The sequence below is a fragment of the Aricia agestis genome, chromosome 1 (genome assembly GCF_905147365.1).
Source record: "Aricia agestis chromosome 1, ilAriAges1.1, whole genome shotgun sequence".
NCBI lineage: Eukaryota > Metazoa > Arthropoda > Insecta > Lepidoptera > Lycaenidae > Aricia > Aricia agestis.
In genome coordinates, this window is record NC_056406.1 from 18,878,000 (window position 1) to 18,896,451 (window position 18,452).

An 18,452-nucleotide genomic window follows, 5' to 3' on the forward strand; every position below is an offset into this window, starting at 1 on the left:
TGTTTGCGTTCGATTATGAAACAATAACTGGCGCGCTGCTGGCTGGGTGAGGCTGAAATGGCGATTTCCGAAGCTCTATTTGGGCACGCAAATATTATGATTTATTGCTATCATGTTCATTAATGAATTTGCAGAATAAAATTAGATATTAGCTACATCAGAGACCAGTAATATTTTCCTTTGTCTATCATGGCTACATCGAACAAGTTATTTTATTACCTAGTCTAGGGCCGGTATAAATAGTCAGCACTTAAGATGCGACCCAGTCTCAAGAAGCGGTTCGGCTCTGTGATTGGTCCAAATTTTGATAGCCAACCAATCACAGATCCTGAACCTAGTTTTGAGACCGAGATGCATCTTGAGTACTGACTATTTATACCGGCCTTAGGCTGGGTAATAAATGACGCGACGTGACCATTATCTTTTTTGTCAGAGCGGGACATCTACGGACCCCCCCTCCAATAAATTTTATTTTATCATTATTTATTATGAAAGTATAAGAGGTAAATATAATTGAGTATTTTATGAATAATTAAAGGGCTTATCTGTTATTTATTATTATAAAATATTTCGTTTGTTGTATTGTATGGGAGTGCGTTACATCCAGGCATTGCACAGGCATTTCAAACATAAAATAAAAGTACTTACGAGCGTAATTTTGTGAGTCGTGACTCGTGAGTCGCAGGATTTCTGCCGCGTAAATATCTTTTCATACAAATCATTACTCACAAAATTACGCTCGTGTGAATCAAACAGGACTTTTGTAGGAAACTGAATGCAGCAGAATTTCTGCCAGGCGAAATTCTGCGACTCACAACTCACAAATTACGCTCGTTTGGCTTCACCCTTAAATTGTCGTTTGGTCTGTTTGCAAAGCGGGACAATTTCGGCCTCGCGGGGGACACCGGACAGACTGCCTGAAAGCGGGACTGTCCCGGCCAAAGCGGGACGTATGGTCACGTTAGTAATAAAGCAACTTGTTAGGGCTTTCAAAACTTATTTTTATGTCCGATGTTTTTGGCGACAGCGCCCTGAGGTTCGAAACTTTTTGAATTTTTTACATTGCATCGTTAAAATCGTCGTTTCGACATTTAGATTATCTGTAAATCACCTTTACTTTTCTTACACAGAAAATTACGTCTTAAATTATTAAAGGTCGAACTCCACCGTAAAGTAAGCCGCACCAATAAAGTTAATATACCAACCGATAGGTATATTAACTTTATGACCGCACGCAACGGATTTTAGTATGCTGTATGAGGCATGCTCATTGCATGCGTCCGATGCTTTCGATACTAATAAGTGGACGCTTACCTTAATAGGCACTTATTGGTATTGGGAAGCATCGGACGCATGCAATGAGTATGCTCCATACTAAAATGAAAAATCCGTTGTGTTACTATTCTACTATGTAACTACTTACTATTCATTCGTTGGACAATATTTTGCTACCTAATAACTGCACATACAGAATTTCTCAAAGCTTCATAGAGAAATCAAATTTTAATTATTTCCTTCATTAAAATCTAAAATTTTGATACGACGTAATGAGAGGATTTTTCCTGTAAATTTTACATTTAAATATGCGTTGAATTTCACGTCATAGCATTACTTATGTTATTCTTTTTTGAGAAAATAATAGAAGACATGGGTTCGAGTGGAGGAACCGAGTAACTAACATTTTACAACATAAAACTTAAAAGTAATTAAGCTCATTTTTTCCCTTATATATAATTTGAACAAACCTCGTAATTTATCTACTTTATCAACTGGCTAATAATATCTAGCTAAACATGGAATCCAAATTTTTTGTGATTTCAAATATTTTTTTCCGTCTTAAAGCCTCCCGCTATGCAAAAAAGTAAAAACGTAATTTTTAGGGTTCCGTAGTCAACAAGGAACCCTTATAGTTTCGGTCTGTCCGTGAGAGATCGACCTAGCGGATTTTTAAAATGTTGTATATTTATCGAGTTATTGAGAAAAAACTAATTTGGCGATGAATCCGCATCGTTCTTTTTCACCTGGCATATGAAAGACGGGCGTGAGTGTGAAGAGAGAAGGACGATGTTTGATATTTGGGGTTAGTCGCCCTCTTGATAATCATCCATCAATAGTGTTTTATCGAATACCGAGCAAAGCTCGGTCAAATAGCTAGTTTAATAATTATGAAGATTGCACATTTTCTACACCTGTTTGAAGTTCTCAAATAAATTTGTTTCAGCCCTTATGAAAAGCCTCCCCGGCTTGGAAAGTTGGAACACTTGGCCATGTCCAGTTTTTCGACAAAAAAATTTCTTCTCGCAGGTTTAGTTTTTATGAGTCGTTAGAATAAATGGATACTTAATAGGTACATGATTATAACATCACAAAATCTTTTACCTGCAGAATTAGTGATAAGTGGTATAGAGAATAATTCGCCCCAAGTGATATTTCACAAGACTCGAGCCACCGAAGCGAGCGACTAAACAAAAAGTAAAGTAAAAAAATCCCTAAACATTTTCCCAGTTTTGAAACAATATTTTATCATTATGATTCTTACGAGTTGCACATGTAAAGAATGAAATGGGAATTTTGAGTGTACCGGGACCTTCCGAGACAGATGCTCCGGGGCAGGTTTACAAATTGCCCCCGCCCGTCTCCAGAGACCTCGACTATAATCCATTCAGACTTATTTTGCAGCTAAATTTCTCATCGTGACCCTTATATCAATGCCATAAGAGTTAGAGGTAAAATAAATCTGAGTGTCTTCCGTAGCACTGCAGGTGCTCGTATTAAACTTTACCTAGAAGTAAGTAGTTGGGAAACGCTCGAAGTACTTTCGGTTAAGTAAGTATAGGCCGCTTTTTAAAAAATTTAAAATACTTCCTCTAGTATGCCAATACATATTTGATACATGCTTGTTTGTTAAAAAACACAGCCATCTATTTGAAACAAATAGCAATCAAAAAGCAAATAAGTATGCAAGGAGAGATTGCAATAAATGTTATATACCTCGTCAGAAAAAATAATTATATAGTGAGAACAGTTACTGCATGGCAATTTTTAACCGGTTGCCTAAAGACATAAACAATATCTCCATAACAAATAAATTCAAAAAAATATTATTTGATTGGTTGCTGGACAAATGCTTTTATAGCAATAAAGAATACTTTGAACATTTTAATAATCTAAAAAAATTTAACTTTAAATAATTAGATAAGTAATTATTGTATTCGACATAATTATTTAGAAAAAAATAGTAAATTATATTTGAATTACGTATATTGAATTTTAGTAATTACTGGCATTATCTGACATTATTGGATTAATTATTGTAAAATTGTGTGTGTGGTAACTGGTAAGTATTTTAAATGAGATTGACTAAATGACAGAATTTATCTTATATTGCATTAATGGAATGACTTATTAAATAAATTAATATTATATTGTATAAAAAATGGAAATTAGTAATTGATATTTAAGTTAATTGACTAAATGACTAAAAGAATTTTAAGGAAGTTGAGCGATTTAAGTAATTATTGATTTATAGAATTGATTAAATTTAAATTAAGTATTTATAAAATTATAACTTTTAGTAGTAAGTCCAAAATGTGTAATAAATTATGTTATCAGTAGTGACGACTCACGAGTCACGACTCACGACATAAACTGTAACATTTCCACACCTCATTGAGGTAGAAATTGCAAACCCATAGACCTAAGAACATCATTGTAATCAATTTCTAGGAAATAAAGGATATGAATATGAATATATATTTTATTCTATCTTTATAACAGCTATGAAGCCCACACACACACCCCGTCCGAGTTAGAGCCTGTACACACGGCGTGTTGCGTCAGCGTTGTGTTTGACACATAGCCGGCCACACTATGAAGCAGTTAACAACGTAACGGCAGCGCTGCGTCGACGCAACGCGCCGTGTGGACTGGCTCTTAGGGTTGATTCAGTAGATGCATTTCTAAATTTATATGGATTTAACAGATTCGCAAGACGTTTGACGCAATTAAAATCTGACAAATCCATACAAATTTATGACGCGCCGCGCCTCGTCGCGTTGCGGTCTGAATTGACCCTAATACTGGATTTATAATATGCGTCCTATTATTTGTATGTAAATACTAGCGCGATCGCGCCGCTATTTAAATACATCGTTACATACTAATGCTTGTGATCTTGCGGTGTTATAGTCAAAATCCAGCCTTAGTCAAATCTGTATGTAAAACATTATGGCTTTTATTTCGCAAATATAAGGCACGTGGGAATTGATTTAGTATTTAAACCAGGGTTGGCATTAAATCAAATCATTTAGGGCCTGTTTCACCCCTTCCTGATAAGGTTATCCCTTAATCGGGTAGTACAGGGAACTATTTTCCCACCCTCTTAATCTAGCTGAAATTCCAAATATTTTTGAAATGGCAACCTTTTATGATATATTTTTTTACACAAATAGAATCTAAGATAATTATAACATTATCTTACTAGCAACCCAGCCCTTTAAAGGGTCAAATGTGAATGTCAGAATCAAATAAATGTCAGCTTTGAAAAAATTGCGCGATTTCTACATAGTGGAGACATGAATCTGCAAAGTTTCTTCAAAAAAGATTCTGGTAAGTAGATATTTGATTTGTTATGTACTCATTATATTCTGTGTAGTTTTGTTATGACTTTTAGTGCAAAAACTTAGTGTTTATGTGGTTTTGATTCATTTGAAATACATCCTTGCAAGTGGGAAAATAATTCCCATAGTCCATTAGCAACTCCATTTTGCGTCAAAAAATGTATCTGTGTAAAATGTTTTAATGTCTGATTAATGGTTTTTTAAATAAATAATTTTAAAAGATTGGGTATTTTATTGTTTACTGGATCCTTTATTCGCATACTGATAAATAAGCTCGTTTTAGTTCAAATAATTTTGTGCACATTTATTGAGGAAAATAAATGCAAAAGTAGAGTCAGCGCAACTAACCAGTCTATTTATTTATAACTTTATAGACGTGAACAGGCAAAGGGAAATAATTTCCCACCCGTAAAAACATAATTATTTTCAGTTTCAGTAATTTATAATTGATTTTATATAGACAGATATCCTAAATGACCTAAGAACACCTACTTAAGCCATGCAAAACTGTTTTTTTCGTTAGGCCCGATTAAGGGTTATCCACCAATTAACTTGACAAATCAAGTATGGAGAATCTGTCAAAAAAGTTATGAATAGCCTAATAGGCACTTTATCAGAAAGTCTTTATTTAGCCAGATTGGTGCTAGTGGGCGTGTTTTATTTAAAGGTCAACTTCGGCACGGCATGTAATAGTAACTACCATCCTACCACTAGATAAGCTATAATTTGTCAATTATGCCGTCGGCAAACGCCTACGGCCTACGCCGTAGACCCGCTACGGTCTAAACTTCTAAAGTAACTCCTGAAGTTCGTAAATTCTAGATGATAATTATATTTTCATTCTAATAATCCTTCCTTAAAAAAGAGACAAAATAATCGCGAGTTATCACCCCATTATAATAAAATTATACAGCATGCCATAAAATTTTTATGCCACAATTTTATGGTACTATTAATTTTATTTTCACACAATTAATATTAATTTTCAAAGAACTTAATGCAATTTCGTTGTTTTAGAGGGTGGGAAAATCGTTACTGTAATATGCGAATTGCATCACCCAGGTGCTGTTCCTTATTTACAACTATAATAAAACAGCTGTATTCTTTGTAGTAAGTAATAAATATTTTAATACCTTAATAATTTATTGTTACTAAATAACAGACAGAGTTTTTATACATCTGCATTATTGAATACGAGGCTATGACAGAATCCTAGCTAAGTAGTAAGTACGGTTATAATCTATAATATAAAAATGAGTCACTGAATGTGTTGCTAAGCGCAAAACTCGAGAACGGCTGAACGGATTGGGCTAATTTTAGTCTTAAAATATTCGTAGAAGTCCAGGGAAGGTTTTTAAGTGACACGAAGTTCACCGGGACAGCTAGTTATTAATATTATTAGTTATTACCGCAGATTACTATAGGTCTACCCGTCATTGGGTCTACCTGATGGCAAAAAGTGAGAAAATAAATTGTATACCGGGATAATACCGGGATAATTGGAATAAACACTTTGATCCTTTTTTAAGGTTCCCTAGTCAATAAGGTACTTATAATATAGTTTCGGTCTGTCCGTCCGTCAGTCCGTCTGTCTGTCCGTCTGTCTATCCGTCTGTCTGTCTGTCCACGTTTTTGCTCAGAGACTATAGGACCTACAAAGCTGTAATTTGGCATGAATGCATATATTAATGATGCCGACAAAAGGGTACATGATATCTTAAAAAAAATATTTTTTTATGGTACCTTCCCTACACATCAAGCGGGGATGAATTATTTTTTTTACAGACGCAAGAAGACTGCAAGAATATAAATAAAATAAATAGCACGTTTGCACTAAACTACGCCCTTGTCATACCTTGGACCACGTGATGTTGTCCCTGGTGATGCGGCGGGCGAGGGCCAGGGCGAGCTCGCCGAGCGCGGTTTCGGAGCGCAGCATGGTGGAGGGCGCGCTCGTCGCCTGCCGCGCCACGTGCCGGAACGCCTCACACTTCTTCCTCTCGAAGACGGCGCACAGCGCGCGACCCCTGACTGCACGAGCACATGTCATACCTTGGACCACGTGATGTTGTCCCTGGTGATGCGGCGGGCGAGGGCCAGGGCGAGCTCGCCGAGCGCGGTCTCGGAGCGCAGCATGGTGGAGGGCGCGCTCGTCGCCTGCCGCGCCACGTGCCGGAACGCCTCACACTTCTTCCTCTCGAAGACGGCGCACAGCGCGCGACCCCTGACTGCACGAGCACATGTCATACCTTGGACCACGTGATGTTGTCCCTGGTGATGCGGCGGGCGAGGGCCAGGGCGAGCTCGCCGAGCGCGGTCTCGGAGCGCAGCATGGTGGAGGGCGCGCTCGTCGCCTGCCGCGCCACGTGCCGGAACGCCTCACACTTCTTCCTCTCGAAGACGGCGCACAGCGCGCGACCCCTGACTGCACGAGCACATGTCATACCTTGGACCACGTGATGTTGTCCCTGGTGATGCGGCGGGCGAGGGCCAGGGCGAGCTCGCCGAGCGCGGTCTCGGAGCGCAGCATGGTGGAGGGCGCGCTCGTCGCCTGCCGCGCCACGTGCCGGAACGCCTCACACTTCTTCCTCTCGAAGACGGCGCACAGCGCGCGACCCCTGACTGCACGAGCACATGTCATACCTTGGACCACGTGATGTTGTCCCTGGTGATGCGGCGGGCGAGGGCCAGGGCGAGCTCGCCGAGCGCGGTCTCGGAGCGCAGCATGGTGGAGGGCGCGCTCGTCGCCTGCCGCGCCACGTGCCGGAACGCCTCACACTTCTTCCTCTCGAAGACGGCGCACAGCGCGCGACCCCTGACTGCACGAGCACATGTCATACCTTGGACCACGTGATGTTGTCCCTGGTGATGCGGCGGGCGAGGGCCAGGGCGAGCTCGCCGAGCGCGGTCTCGGAGCGCAGCATGGTGGAGGGCGCGCTCGTCGCCTGCCGCGCCACGTGCCGGAACGCCTCACACTTCTTCCTCTCGAAGACGGCGCACAGCGCGCGACCCCTGACTGCACGAGCACATGTCATACCTTGGACCACGTGATGTTGTCCCTGGTGATGCGGCGGGCGAGGGCCAGGGCGAGCTCGCCGAGCGCGGTCTCGGAGCGCAGCATGGTGGAAGGCGCGCTCGTCGCCTGCCGCGCCACGTGCCGGAACGCCTCACACTTCTTCCTCTCGAAGACGGCGCACAGCGCGCGACCCCTGACTGCACGAGCACATGTCATACCTTGGACCACGTGATGTTGTCCCTGGTGATGCGGCGGGCGAGGGCCAGGGCGAGCTCGCCGAGCGCAGTCTCGGAGCGCAGCATGGTGGAGGGCGCGCGCGTCGCCTGCCGCGCCACGTGCCGGAACGCCTCACACTTCTTCCTCTCGAGGGCGGCGCACAGCGCGCGTAATGCCGCCAGCACTCCCGTCTCCACGTTGTTGATGGCCTCCTCCCCGCACTCCGTCTCGAGCATCGTCTGCACCCGCTTCATTACGATTTGCTGGAAATTACAGATACAAATAATGTCGCCAGATTAGAAGAGTGAATGGTCAAATTCATTCGCCAGTTTCGATAGCGAATTGATAATCCAAAAATGTTTGGTATTTGACATAATATCGCATCGCAAGCGTTACCACTAGCTTTGTCCACACTGCGCCTTTTTCTGTTCGTGAAGGGCATGCGTTATACCGCAGTCAACAGCGAACGTGAGGCGTGCCCGCGACGCATGCCCTCTGGGCTCTGACCGTATCCAAAAAAAAACAAAAATGACAATGTTAGCTTTGCAATCGTTGACGTATTCAATTATTGAATGCGCCAAAGAAGAATGAAAAAAGATGACGAAAATTGAAGACGAAAGCGCATAGTGTGGACATAGCTAATTACTTATCTTATATCTTTAAATGAGCAATTTGTGTATATATATATATATATATATATATATATATATATATATATATATATATATATATATATATATATATATATATATATATATATATATATATATATATATATATATATATGTCGCAGGGAAAAGAAGATATCAGGGATATCACGAAATCGCGGTAGATATTATATTCTTGTTTCTTACGTCTTCTTACCAAACAAATCTAGTGAAATGTCAGAAAAGCGGATACCGCCGAATAAAAATCGAGCTACGCATTTCTCTCGCTCGCTCTAATACCCTATCACTATCTTATGGGGGCGACTAACCCTAAATTGACGATTTTATAATTCATTTTTATACTTGAAAATAAGCCCCGAATTGTTTCATTTTGTTGACATAGATACTACATTATATTTCCGAGAATCAAACCTAGCAAAAACACGATATCTTAAAATTTTCTCGATCACAAAGATGCATATAATTTTCACGAATTTTTCATATATCGCCATAACCGTGCATTAAACTAAGTTAATATTTTAACACATTGTATAAAATTCTATCATTGAGGAACTGACCTAGCGGATTTTTGAAATGTTACATATTTATCGAGTTATTAGGATAAAAATAATTTTCTTTTTATTTAAATGAATCCGCGTCGTCCTTTTTCACCTGGCATATGAAAGACGGGCGTGAGTGTGAAGAGAGAAGGACGATTTTTTGCGTTAGTCGCCCTCTTAACGCGAATGGGGCATTATCAGCGTGAAGGGATCTTATTATCGGTATTGAGTTATTAATATCCCCATAATATACATTTAACAGGCTATCGAACCATGCAAGTAACATGCGCGTAAGTCTGGAAAATATTAAAAAATGTTAAAACTCGAGAGTCGTAAAAGGTGATATTTAGAAAATCGCATTCAAACTTAACGTACACGTAATAATTTAACGACTAAAATCACACGAGCCGCGCCAGCTCGAGCGACGCATTTGTTTCACTCCCACTAGTGCCCGTGTGGGTATTAGAGCGAGCGAGAGAAATGCGTAGCTCGATTTTTATTCGGCGGTATCCGCTTTTCTGACATTTCACTAGATTTAGTTTAGTGAAATGACATATCACTAGATTTGTTTGGTAAGAAGACGTAAGAAACAAGAATATAATATCTACCGCGATTTCGTGATATCCCTAGGGATTTCGGGATATCCCTGATATCTTCTTTTCCCTGCGACATATATATATATATATATATATATATATATATATATATATATATATATATATATATATATATATATATATTGTTCAATATGTGCTGTTAAACGTATAATATTTATAATATTGCTGTGGCAAGATATAAAATCATCTTGCCGTCGAGGGTTCTTTAGGCGAAAGGCTCTCATTTAATTTGATACCTTTACGAACATGAAAAAAACACACATCATGGATATCAATTTCAAATATAGGTTACTAAGTTGGCTCTCAAATTATAATAATATCTTATTACTGACATTGTTGAACGAAACCAGATATCACTACAATTATCCTTATTATAAGAAGTGTTTCCTGGTTGGTATAAATCTGTACAACTTTGATCTTATGTAGCTCAAGGGAAAGAGAAAACTTCAAGGAAACTCGCGCCGTTAAAGTCTATGATGCTTAACTGATGGTATTGGCTGTCGAGATTCGAGATGCGCTTTTATGTAAGTTTCTTGGTATTTATCGACTATTTTGTCCCACATTTGTTGGCAAACATTAAATGTGAGTTTATATTAAGTGAACACCGCATATTATACATGCTATCAAGTGCCATGCTTATGTTGTTTTGAAGGGGACATTTTGTAAAACCTCGTAGGCAAGCTCACGATGACGAGACGTCTTGCTAGTTGCTACAAGAGTTTCTCAAGTACGAATGATTAATTACAATGCTCTTCAGCGAGAAACGTTCGGTTGTTCACCTCGGCTGCTATTAATTTTGTCCGATAAAATAGATCTTAAATACTTTAGTTTAAAAGTTAATTTGAAGATAGGAATCGCTGAGGTGTGATGTATTGTATAATGTATTGACATAATATGGTAAAGACACGCCACCAATTACTGGTTCTTATAGTATTGGGCTGTGGCTTTTGTGATTTGGTAGTATTGTCAGCCCTTATTTTTTTTTTTTAATTTACAAAGGAATATCGAAAATATTGTAACAGGGATCGTTATTGCAGTACAAAGCGGTAGCATATTATGAAGGAAAGGTCGACGTACGGTTTCGTTTTGTTCCGTCCGCCTCCTCATTCAACATACTTAGTAATTTATTTCGAGTGTTATTAGTATAATATTTTCTTTGGCTTGCTTTACAGATATTTAATACACTACAGAAAATATTTCTTTTCCTTGTCGAATTTGAGAGAGGTAAGATTTAGATTCGTCAGAGTAACATTAGGCACTATCAGAGAAATTGATTCAGTAGATGGCGGACCTACGTTGATTGGACGGGTTAAAAGTTAAATGTCAATGTCAGTTAAGATCTGTTGGCTGGGTTTAGCATACTCGATCAAATTGATGTGAATAGTGTGAGTAGATCCTTCCTACTAATATTATAAAGGCGAAAGTTTGTTTGGATGTATGGATGTATAGATGTATGGATGTGTGGATGTGTGGATGTGTGGATGTATGGATGTTTGTTACTCTTTCACGCAAAAACTACTGAACGGATTTTAATAAAACTTTATATTAATAATAATATAGCTTATACATCAGAATAATACATAGGCTACAATTTTAACCGACTTTCAAAACGGGGGAGGTGTTATGTTCGTTTTCTTATGTTCAACGATTACTCCGCCGTTTGTTAACCGATTTTCAAAATTTTTCTTTTGGTATATAGGGTATCATCCCAATTTGGTATTATATTTACAAAAGTGGTGATCTGATGGATCCATAAGTAATCGAGGGAACTCCTCAAAATTTATAGGGAAACATGACGTGGTGACTTCGGTTTCGTGAAAAGTATTCTAAGCATATGCTACCAACAAGTAAGATTTTGCACCGAGGTATACCTGGTATATTGGTTCGGAAGGTGCTGAGAGAACTCCTGATTCTTTGGAACAAGTTTGGGAGTTTCGGCGTTGTTTTAAGAACACTACTATGCAAATTACATTCATCTACATCATCATCATCATCATCACTACCATATTATACCATGCATCGTCCCATGGTTATGACTTATGAGCTATAATGACTCTGTTATTGGTACTTTTCATAGACTTTTAGATCGAGACTCGAGTTTGTCAAACCATAATTTAAAAAAAATCTATATCTGCCTAATATTATAAACCTGAAGAGTATGTTTGCTTGAACGCGTTAATCTCAGGAACTACAGGTCCGATTTAAAAACTTATTTCAGTGTTAGATAGCTCATTTATCGAGTAAGACTATATGCTAAATATTATCACGCTTCTTAGCGTGATAATATTAGTCTTCTAATACGACCGAAGAAACTCAGGAAAATGTGGGAAAAACGGAGGAAATATAAGAAATTACCAACTACTGGAGCAATTTTTATGGCAATATTAAGCACAGATATAGAGTAGACCAAGTGAAGGGAGTAGGGACATCAGGCGCGGTCCGAAGGGGGGGGGGGTCACAGGGGACATGACCCCCCCAAAATCTAAGGTAAAATTGAAAATAAAATAAAACCCAGAACCGTCCGAGGGCGCAGATAAAAAAAATAGTGTAGTGACTACTGAGTGACCCCCCCAAAATTTCAGGCTGCGACCACGCCTGAAGGACATAAGCTATTTTTTATGGGAAAATGTACGGTTTCTGTAAAATTCCTAATTTACGCGGGCGAAGCCGCGCGGGATATCTAGTAGACTATAGAGCATAGTTTCCCTTCGTAGTTAGCGTTCTTATACTTTGTACAATGGCATCTTTACCTTCGACGAGCACGTCGTAGACCGTCGTATCTGCGTCTTGATGTACTGGAGGCAGAGGGCGCGGCCTTGGCGGACGATCTGCGGCTTGACCTGCGTGGGCGTGGCCAGGCACCAGCCGATGGTTGCGGACAGTCTGCGGGACACGGCGGCGGCGGCGCCGCTGGACACCATCGTGCTGAACCGCCGCTTCGTGCGGTCCAGCGGCGAGAGACGCGTCGGCGAGGAACGTCGGTCTGGAAGAAAAACATTTACGTTGAAGCCGTGGTGGCACAGATTACTAAAATATAGTTACTGCGTAAGTAGTGGCATAAGATCCTACTATAGTCTAAATAGAGTTCGATCCCTCGCCTCCGTGCGCTTGTGAACGTTTGCTATGCGCTACCACGCGCTACGCCATTGGGCTCGTGATCGCTATAGTCCATAGGACGACCTTCACCGAGGTGGAAACCATGGGCGTAGCCACACTGGGGCAAGCTGGGGCGCCCCACCCTGGCCTAATTAAACAAAAAAAAATCTTATACTAACGACAATTACAACAACATCCACAACATCAACGATAGGTGATGACTGCTGCCCCACCCTGAGCCTAAGGCTGGCTACGCCCATGATGGAAACAATTTTTAGGATCCCACCATTGGACAATGGACCCCCTTTACAAGCTGGTTATTAGATGAAAAGTATTTTTTTAAGATCCCACCATTGGACCACCGAGCCGAGCTGGATATTTGATTAAAAGTAGTTTTGTATTCTTGGACTTAGCATTTTCTATTTATATGAATTTTGTCTACTCTGTAAAGAAACGAGTGAAATAAATAATAGGCCAAGCGCGAGTTAGACTCGCGTATGGTATACGCGTATTTTAATTTCATTGTTAATTATTAAATTATAAATAAAGCTGAGTATTTTGTAAACATTTCAAGTGCCTACGGCCTACCTGTTGCCTTTATTGAGATCAAGCAAAAAAATCACATTTATTGTATGGGAGCCTCCTTAAATAATTAATTTATTTTATTTCTAGACTTTAGTATAAGATATTTTGTTGCTATAGCGGCAATGTGGTGGCAATAGATATATACATAATCTGTGAAAATTTCATAAGTCTAGCTAAGTATAGCGGTTCTTGATATTAATTTAATACAGCCTGGAGACAGACAGATCACGGACGGACAAACGGACAGACATCGAAGTCTTAGTAATAGGGTCCCGTTTTTACCCTTTGGGTACGGAACCCTAAAAAATTGTTAATTTATATTATTATGGACTAAATGTTTTTGACATTGCAATCAATATATTTTTTTCTTTAAAAATAAATTTAAGTATTAAAACTCCGTATCTAAATGTCGTTCTATGGTAGGATCTTACACTACAGCGCCAGACTGGATTGTAACACGTCTACATACATGATACAGGGTGCTGGTTATGTTTCGGCGTTTTCGTTACTAACTTCAGATCAGAAAATAAATACCGGACCGGACATCTGGCAACCGTAGTTATAGGCCGTGTAGATTCAGAAGCTTAGCTTGGCTATCTACATCTTTTTCACAGGGTAAACCTTATGTGGTCGTTGCGGCAACATTTTACAAGTTTGGTGGGATACGTCATTATTTTTAAAACGAGTTCGTCCAATTATTCTACATAAAGGTCTTCCCCAAAATAGTTTTCATAATTTAAAATTAAATTGTTAACAATTTAACTAATTATTATCCAATAAACCACTTAATAAATACCTCGTTAGGCCGCGCTATAAACTTGTAAACTTGTAAAGTTTTAGACTAATATACTAATAATATAAAATATAATCCTAACATCTTCTCATAAAACATTTAAGTTATAAAGATTTCTAATTAGTAGTTATGGTATTGCAATAAACATATTAGGAATTTTAAAAGAAATCTTTAAACTTTTGCTTTTATGTAGATTCGCTTTGGTCAGCCGTTCGTATCTCAAGATATAATAATGTTTCAAGTTTTTCATGACTGTCTGCTGTGTAATTGTGGGTCGTCGGGCTCATGTTAATTTTGAAACAAGACCAAAAACAAAATGGACTGTAAAGCGTGGAGTGTTTTTGGCTTCTTATTTGTTTGTCACATCGATTACAGCTTTATGCTTATTAGCTTATTGTTATAATACCCTTAGAGTCACAACAGATTCTCAGGGTTCGCAGTAAGTTCCTCCGAAGGCAGGTCATGCAACCTTGTATCCTAAGATAAAAAAATCGTAAACTCGTGCTTAAAAACTTTAAGCACATAAATATACGTGTTTTAACTTTTAATTTTATTTACTTAAAATTTTATTAGCATCAAATTTTATTAGCACAAATCGAGTATATTATTAGCGTATCACATAATATTATTCAATCTAAAAATCGGCCAAGTGCGCCAAGACTCGCGCACGAAGGGTTCCGTACCGTTATAGAGCGAAAGTAGCAAGTAGTGTGTTTTTTGTATGGGAGCCTCCCTTTATTAAATTTATTTTATTTTAATTTTGTTATCAAATATTAAGTATACATATAATAATTGAGGATTTTGTAAAAATTTCAAGTGTCTACATGTAGCCATTATGAGCCAAAAGGGGCAAAAAGTCACGTTTATTGAGTTACAGGTTACAGCCAGTTCAGACAGACAGCCGGACAGACATCGATCTCAGTGATATGGTTCCGTTTTTACCCTTTGGGTACGGTACCCTAAAAAGCATCGTACGCCTCTAATGTCACGGGTTTCATAAGCGACGCCAATACCTTTCGGGTAATATTAGCTCGCTTGCCACAGAGTTTTAGAAATAAAATAACAAAAAACAACTGACCATTTCCGGAGAGTCCCTGTATGGAGGCGGGCAGGCTGGTGAGGGGGCTGCTGAGTTTCCTCCTGGCGCGAAGGGGAGGCACCACCTCATCATCTTCCTCGAGATCAGGCGGGGTCACTTGTATAGCGATGTTGTTCTCCTCTTGCGTTTTCTTCCCGCTCGAAGACCATTTTAAGCTCGTTGGTGCCCCTATCTGAAAAAAATATATATAATAAAACATACAATATTATATTATTATGATGTATGTTGTTTAATATCGTCGTAAATACTCTTTAAGAAAATTATTTTGTGAAATATTGGAAAATTAATATTTAGTATTTACATATTTTTTCTTTAAAAAATCACTATTCTTAATTTAATACTTAATTATTTATTATCTATACTAATATTATAAAGCGGAAGAGTTTGTTTGTTTGTTTGTTTGTTTGAACGCGCTAATCTCAGGAACTACTGGTCCGATTTGAAAAATTCTTTCAGTGTTAGATAGCCCATTTGTCGAGGAAAGCTATAGGCTATATTTTATCACGCTAAGACTAATAGGAGCGAAGAAATAGAGGAAAATGTGGAAAAATCTATACTAATATTATAAAGCGGAAGAGTTTGTTTGTTTGAACGCGCTAATCTCAGGAACTACTGGTCCGATTTGAAAAATTCTTTCAGTGTTACATAGCCCATTTATCGAGGAAGGCTATAGGCTATATTTTATCACGCTATAACTAATAGGAGCGAAGAAATAGAGGAAAATATGGAAAAAACGGGGGGAAATAATTTGAAAGGGCTTATTTGAACGCGCTAATCTCATGAACTACTAGTCCGATTTGAAAATTCTTTCAGTGTTAGATAGCCCATTTATCGAGGAAGGTTATAGGCTATATTTTATCACGCTAAGACTAATAGAAGCGATGAAATAGAGGAAAATGTGGAAGAAACGGAAAAAATATTTCAAAGGGCTAACATGAACGCGCTAATCTCAGGAACTACTGGTCCGATTAAAAAAATTATTTCAGTGTTAGATAGGCTATTTATTTAGAAAGGCTTAGATATGCTATATTTATTTATATAGTCGCTAGTAAATAAATAAAAATAATTACACACAATATGATGTAAGTAACAGTTACAAGTGATTATTTTGCTCTTTTTCTTAGATGTTTAATACAGTCTTACTGCCGCACTCGGAGACGAACATTAATTATATCTAATAACTAGCTGTTGCCCGCGACTTCGTCCGCGTGGACTTCAGTTTATAGCGCGCGGTGTCAATAAAATTGGTGTCAAAAGCTTTTTAAAACCCTGGTACCCCTTAAATCAAAATACCCAAAACAGCCGTGTAGTGTGCACATAATATGATTTTTTTTAATTAAACTTTTTTCTACCTTTTAAAGCTTATTTAGCGGTACACAACTTAGCTGCATAATGCATTACACAACTTTAGCTTTGCCCAATAGCCAATACCCATAGGCCATAAACTATTTAGAATTTATTATTGGTAGACTGTTGTTTCTGATTTCTATGTTGGTACGTGAGTTATTTAATAACATGTATAACAATCGAAAGAATCCTAATATCAACTCAACATGGTACCACCTCTTATAGAAATACATATGACTCTTGGCGCCATCTGTTCCAGTTTTTGGAACTAACTTAATTTGAACAAATTTACGCATAAACACCCCCTTACAACCCCTTTTTCCAGTAAGAAGTAGCCTATGTCCTTTCTCAGGCTTTAGACTATCTGTGTACAAAATTTCATTACAATCGGTTCAGTAGTTTTGGCGCTGTTGTTTTTGAATTTGATATCTAATCTAAGTTGGTAGGTGAGTTCTTAGTTAATAACGTGTATAACAATCGAAAGAATCGAAAAACCTATTTTAACATGGACCATGGTACCACCTCTTATAGAAATACGCATGAGCAAGCAATAGCGCGATCTAGGGGACTCTTGGTGCCATCTATTTTGAGTTTTTGGAACTAACTTAATTTGACCAAATTTACGCATTTTCACCCCCTTACCCTTTTCCAGTTAAAAAGTAGCCTATGTCCTTTCTCAGGCTTTAGACTATCTGTGTACAAAATTTCATTACAATCGGTTCAGTAGTTTTGGCGTGAAAGCGAGACAGACAGACAGAGATACTTTCGCATTTATAATATTAGCATAGAACGTATATAACAATCGAAAGAATCTAAATGTCAAAATTAACATGGTACCACCTCTTATAGAAATACGCATGAGCAAGCAATAGCGCGATCTAGGGGACTCTTGGCGCCATCTATTTTGAGTTTTTGGAACTAACTTAATTTGACCAAATTTACGCATTTTCACCCCCTTACCCTTTTCCAGTTAAAAAGTAGCCTATGTCCTTTCTCAGGCTTTAGACTATCTGTGTACAAAATTTCATTACAATCGGTTCAGTAGTTTTGGCGTGAAAGCGAGACAGACAGACAGAGATACTTTCGCATTTATAATATTAGCATAGAACGTATATAACAATCGAAAGAATCTAAAAGTCAAGATTAACATGGTACCACCTCTTATAGAAATACGCATGAGCAAGCAATAGCGCGATCTAGGGGACTCTTGGCGCCATCTATTTTTAATTTTTGGAACTAACTTAATTTGACCAAATTTACGCATTTTCACCCCCTTACAACCCCCTTTTCCAGTTAAAAAGTAGCCTATGTCCTTTCTCAGGCTTTAGACTATCTGTGTACAAAATTTCATTACAATCGGTTCAGTAGTTTTGGCGTGAAAGCGAGACAGACAGACAGACAGACAGACAGAGATACTTTCGCATTTATAATATTAGTATAGATAATATTCTAACGTATTAAAAACTATAAACAAAAACATACTAACTAATAAGTATGATTAGTTCTATGTTACAATAAAGTAAAAAATAAAACGCCATCTGTTGAATCGTATTAGAACTAAAATGTTCATTGCGTCGATATATTTCTGGATTTTTTATATATTATACATAAAATATGTTTAAGATTTTTGAAATTTTATTTTAATACACATCCAAGACCCAGGAACATTGAAAACTTTTTGTTCCGCCTGCGGGACTCGAACCCAGGACCCCCGGGATGAGCGCTGGCCACGCGCAATGCGAATTAATTTTCATCGATATTTTCATGGAAATAAGATATTTTCCCACATCAAAATGTAGCCTATGTCCTTTCTCAGACTCTAGAATAACTGTGTACAAAATTTCATTGCAATCGGTT

General features: G+C 38.5%; 1 protein-coding gene across 1 annotated transcript in view; it reads right to left on the reverse strand.

The window, feature by feature from the left end:
- LOC121740277 (muscarinic acetylcholine receptor M1-like) overlaps positions 1–18,452 on the reverse strand; it is a 371,436-nt gene that overhangs the window by 12,476 nt on the left and 340,508 nt on the right. Inside the window, exons 7-9 of the mRNA XM_042132937.1 lie at positions 15,228–15,420; positions 12,426–12,658; positions 7,854–8,114 (exon numbers count right to left, since the gene is read on the reverse strand). Of these exons, the coding sequence (XP_041988871.1) occupies positions 7,854–8,114; positions 12,426–12,658; positions 15,228–15,420 (687 nt within the window). The remainder of the gene's footprint in view (positions 1–7,853; positions 8,115–12,425; positions 12,659–15,227; positions 15,421–18,452) is intronic.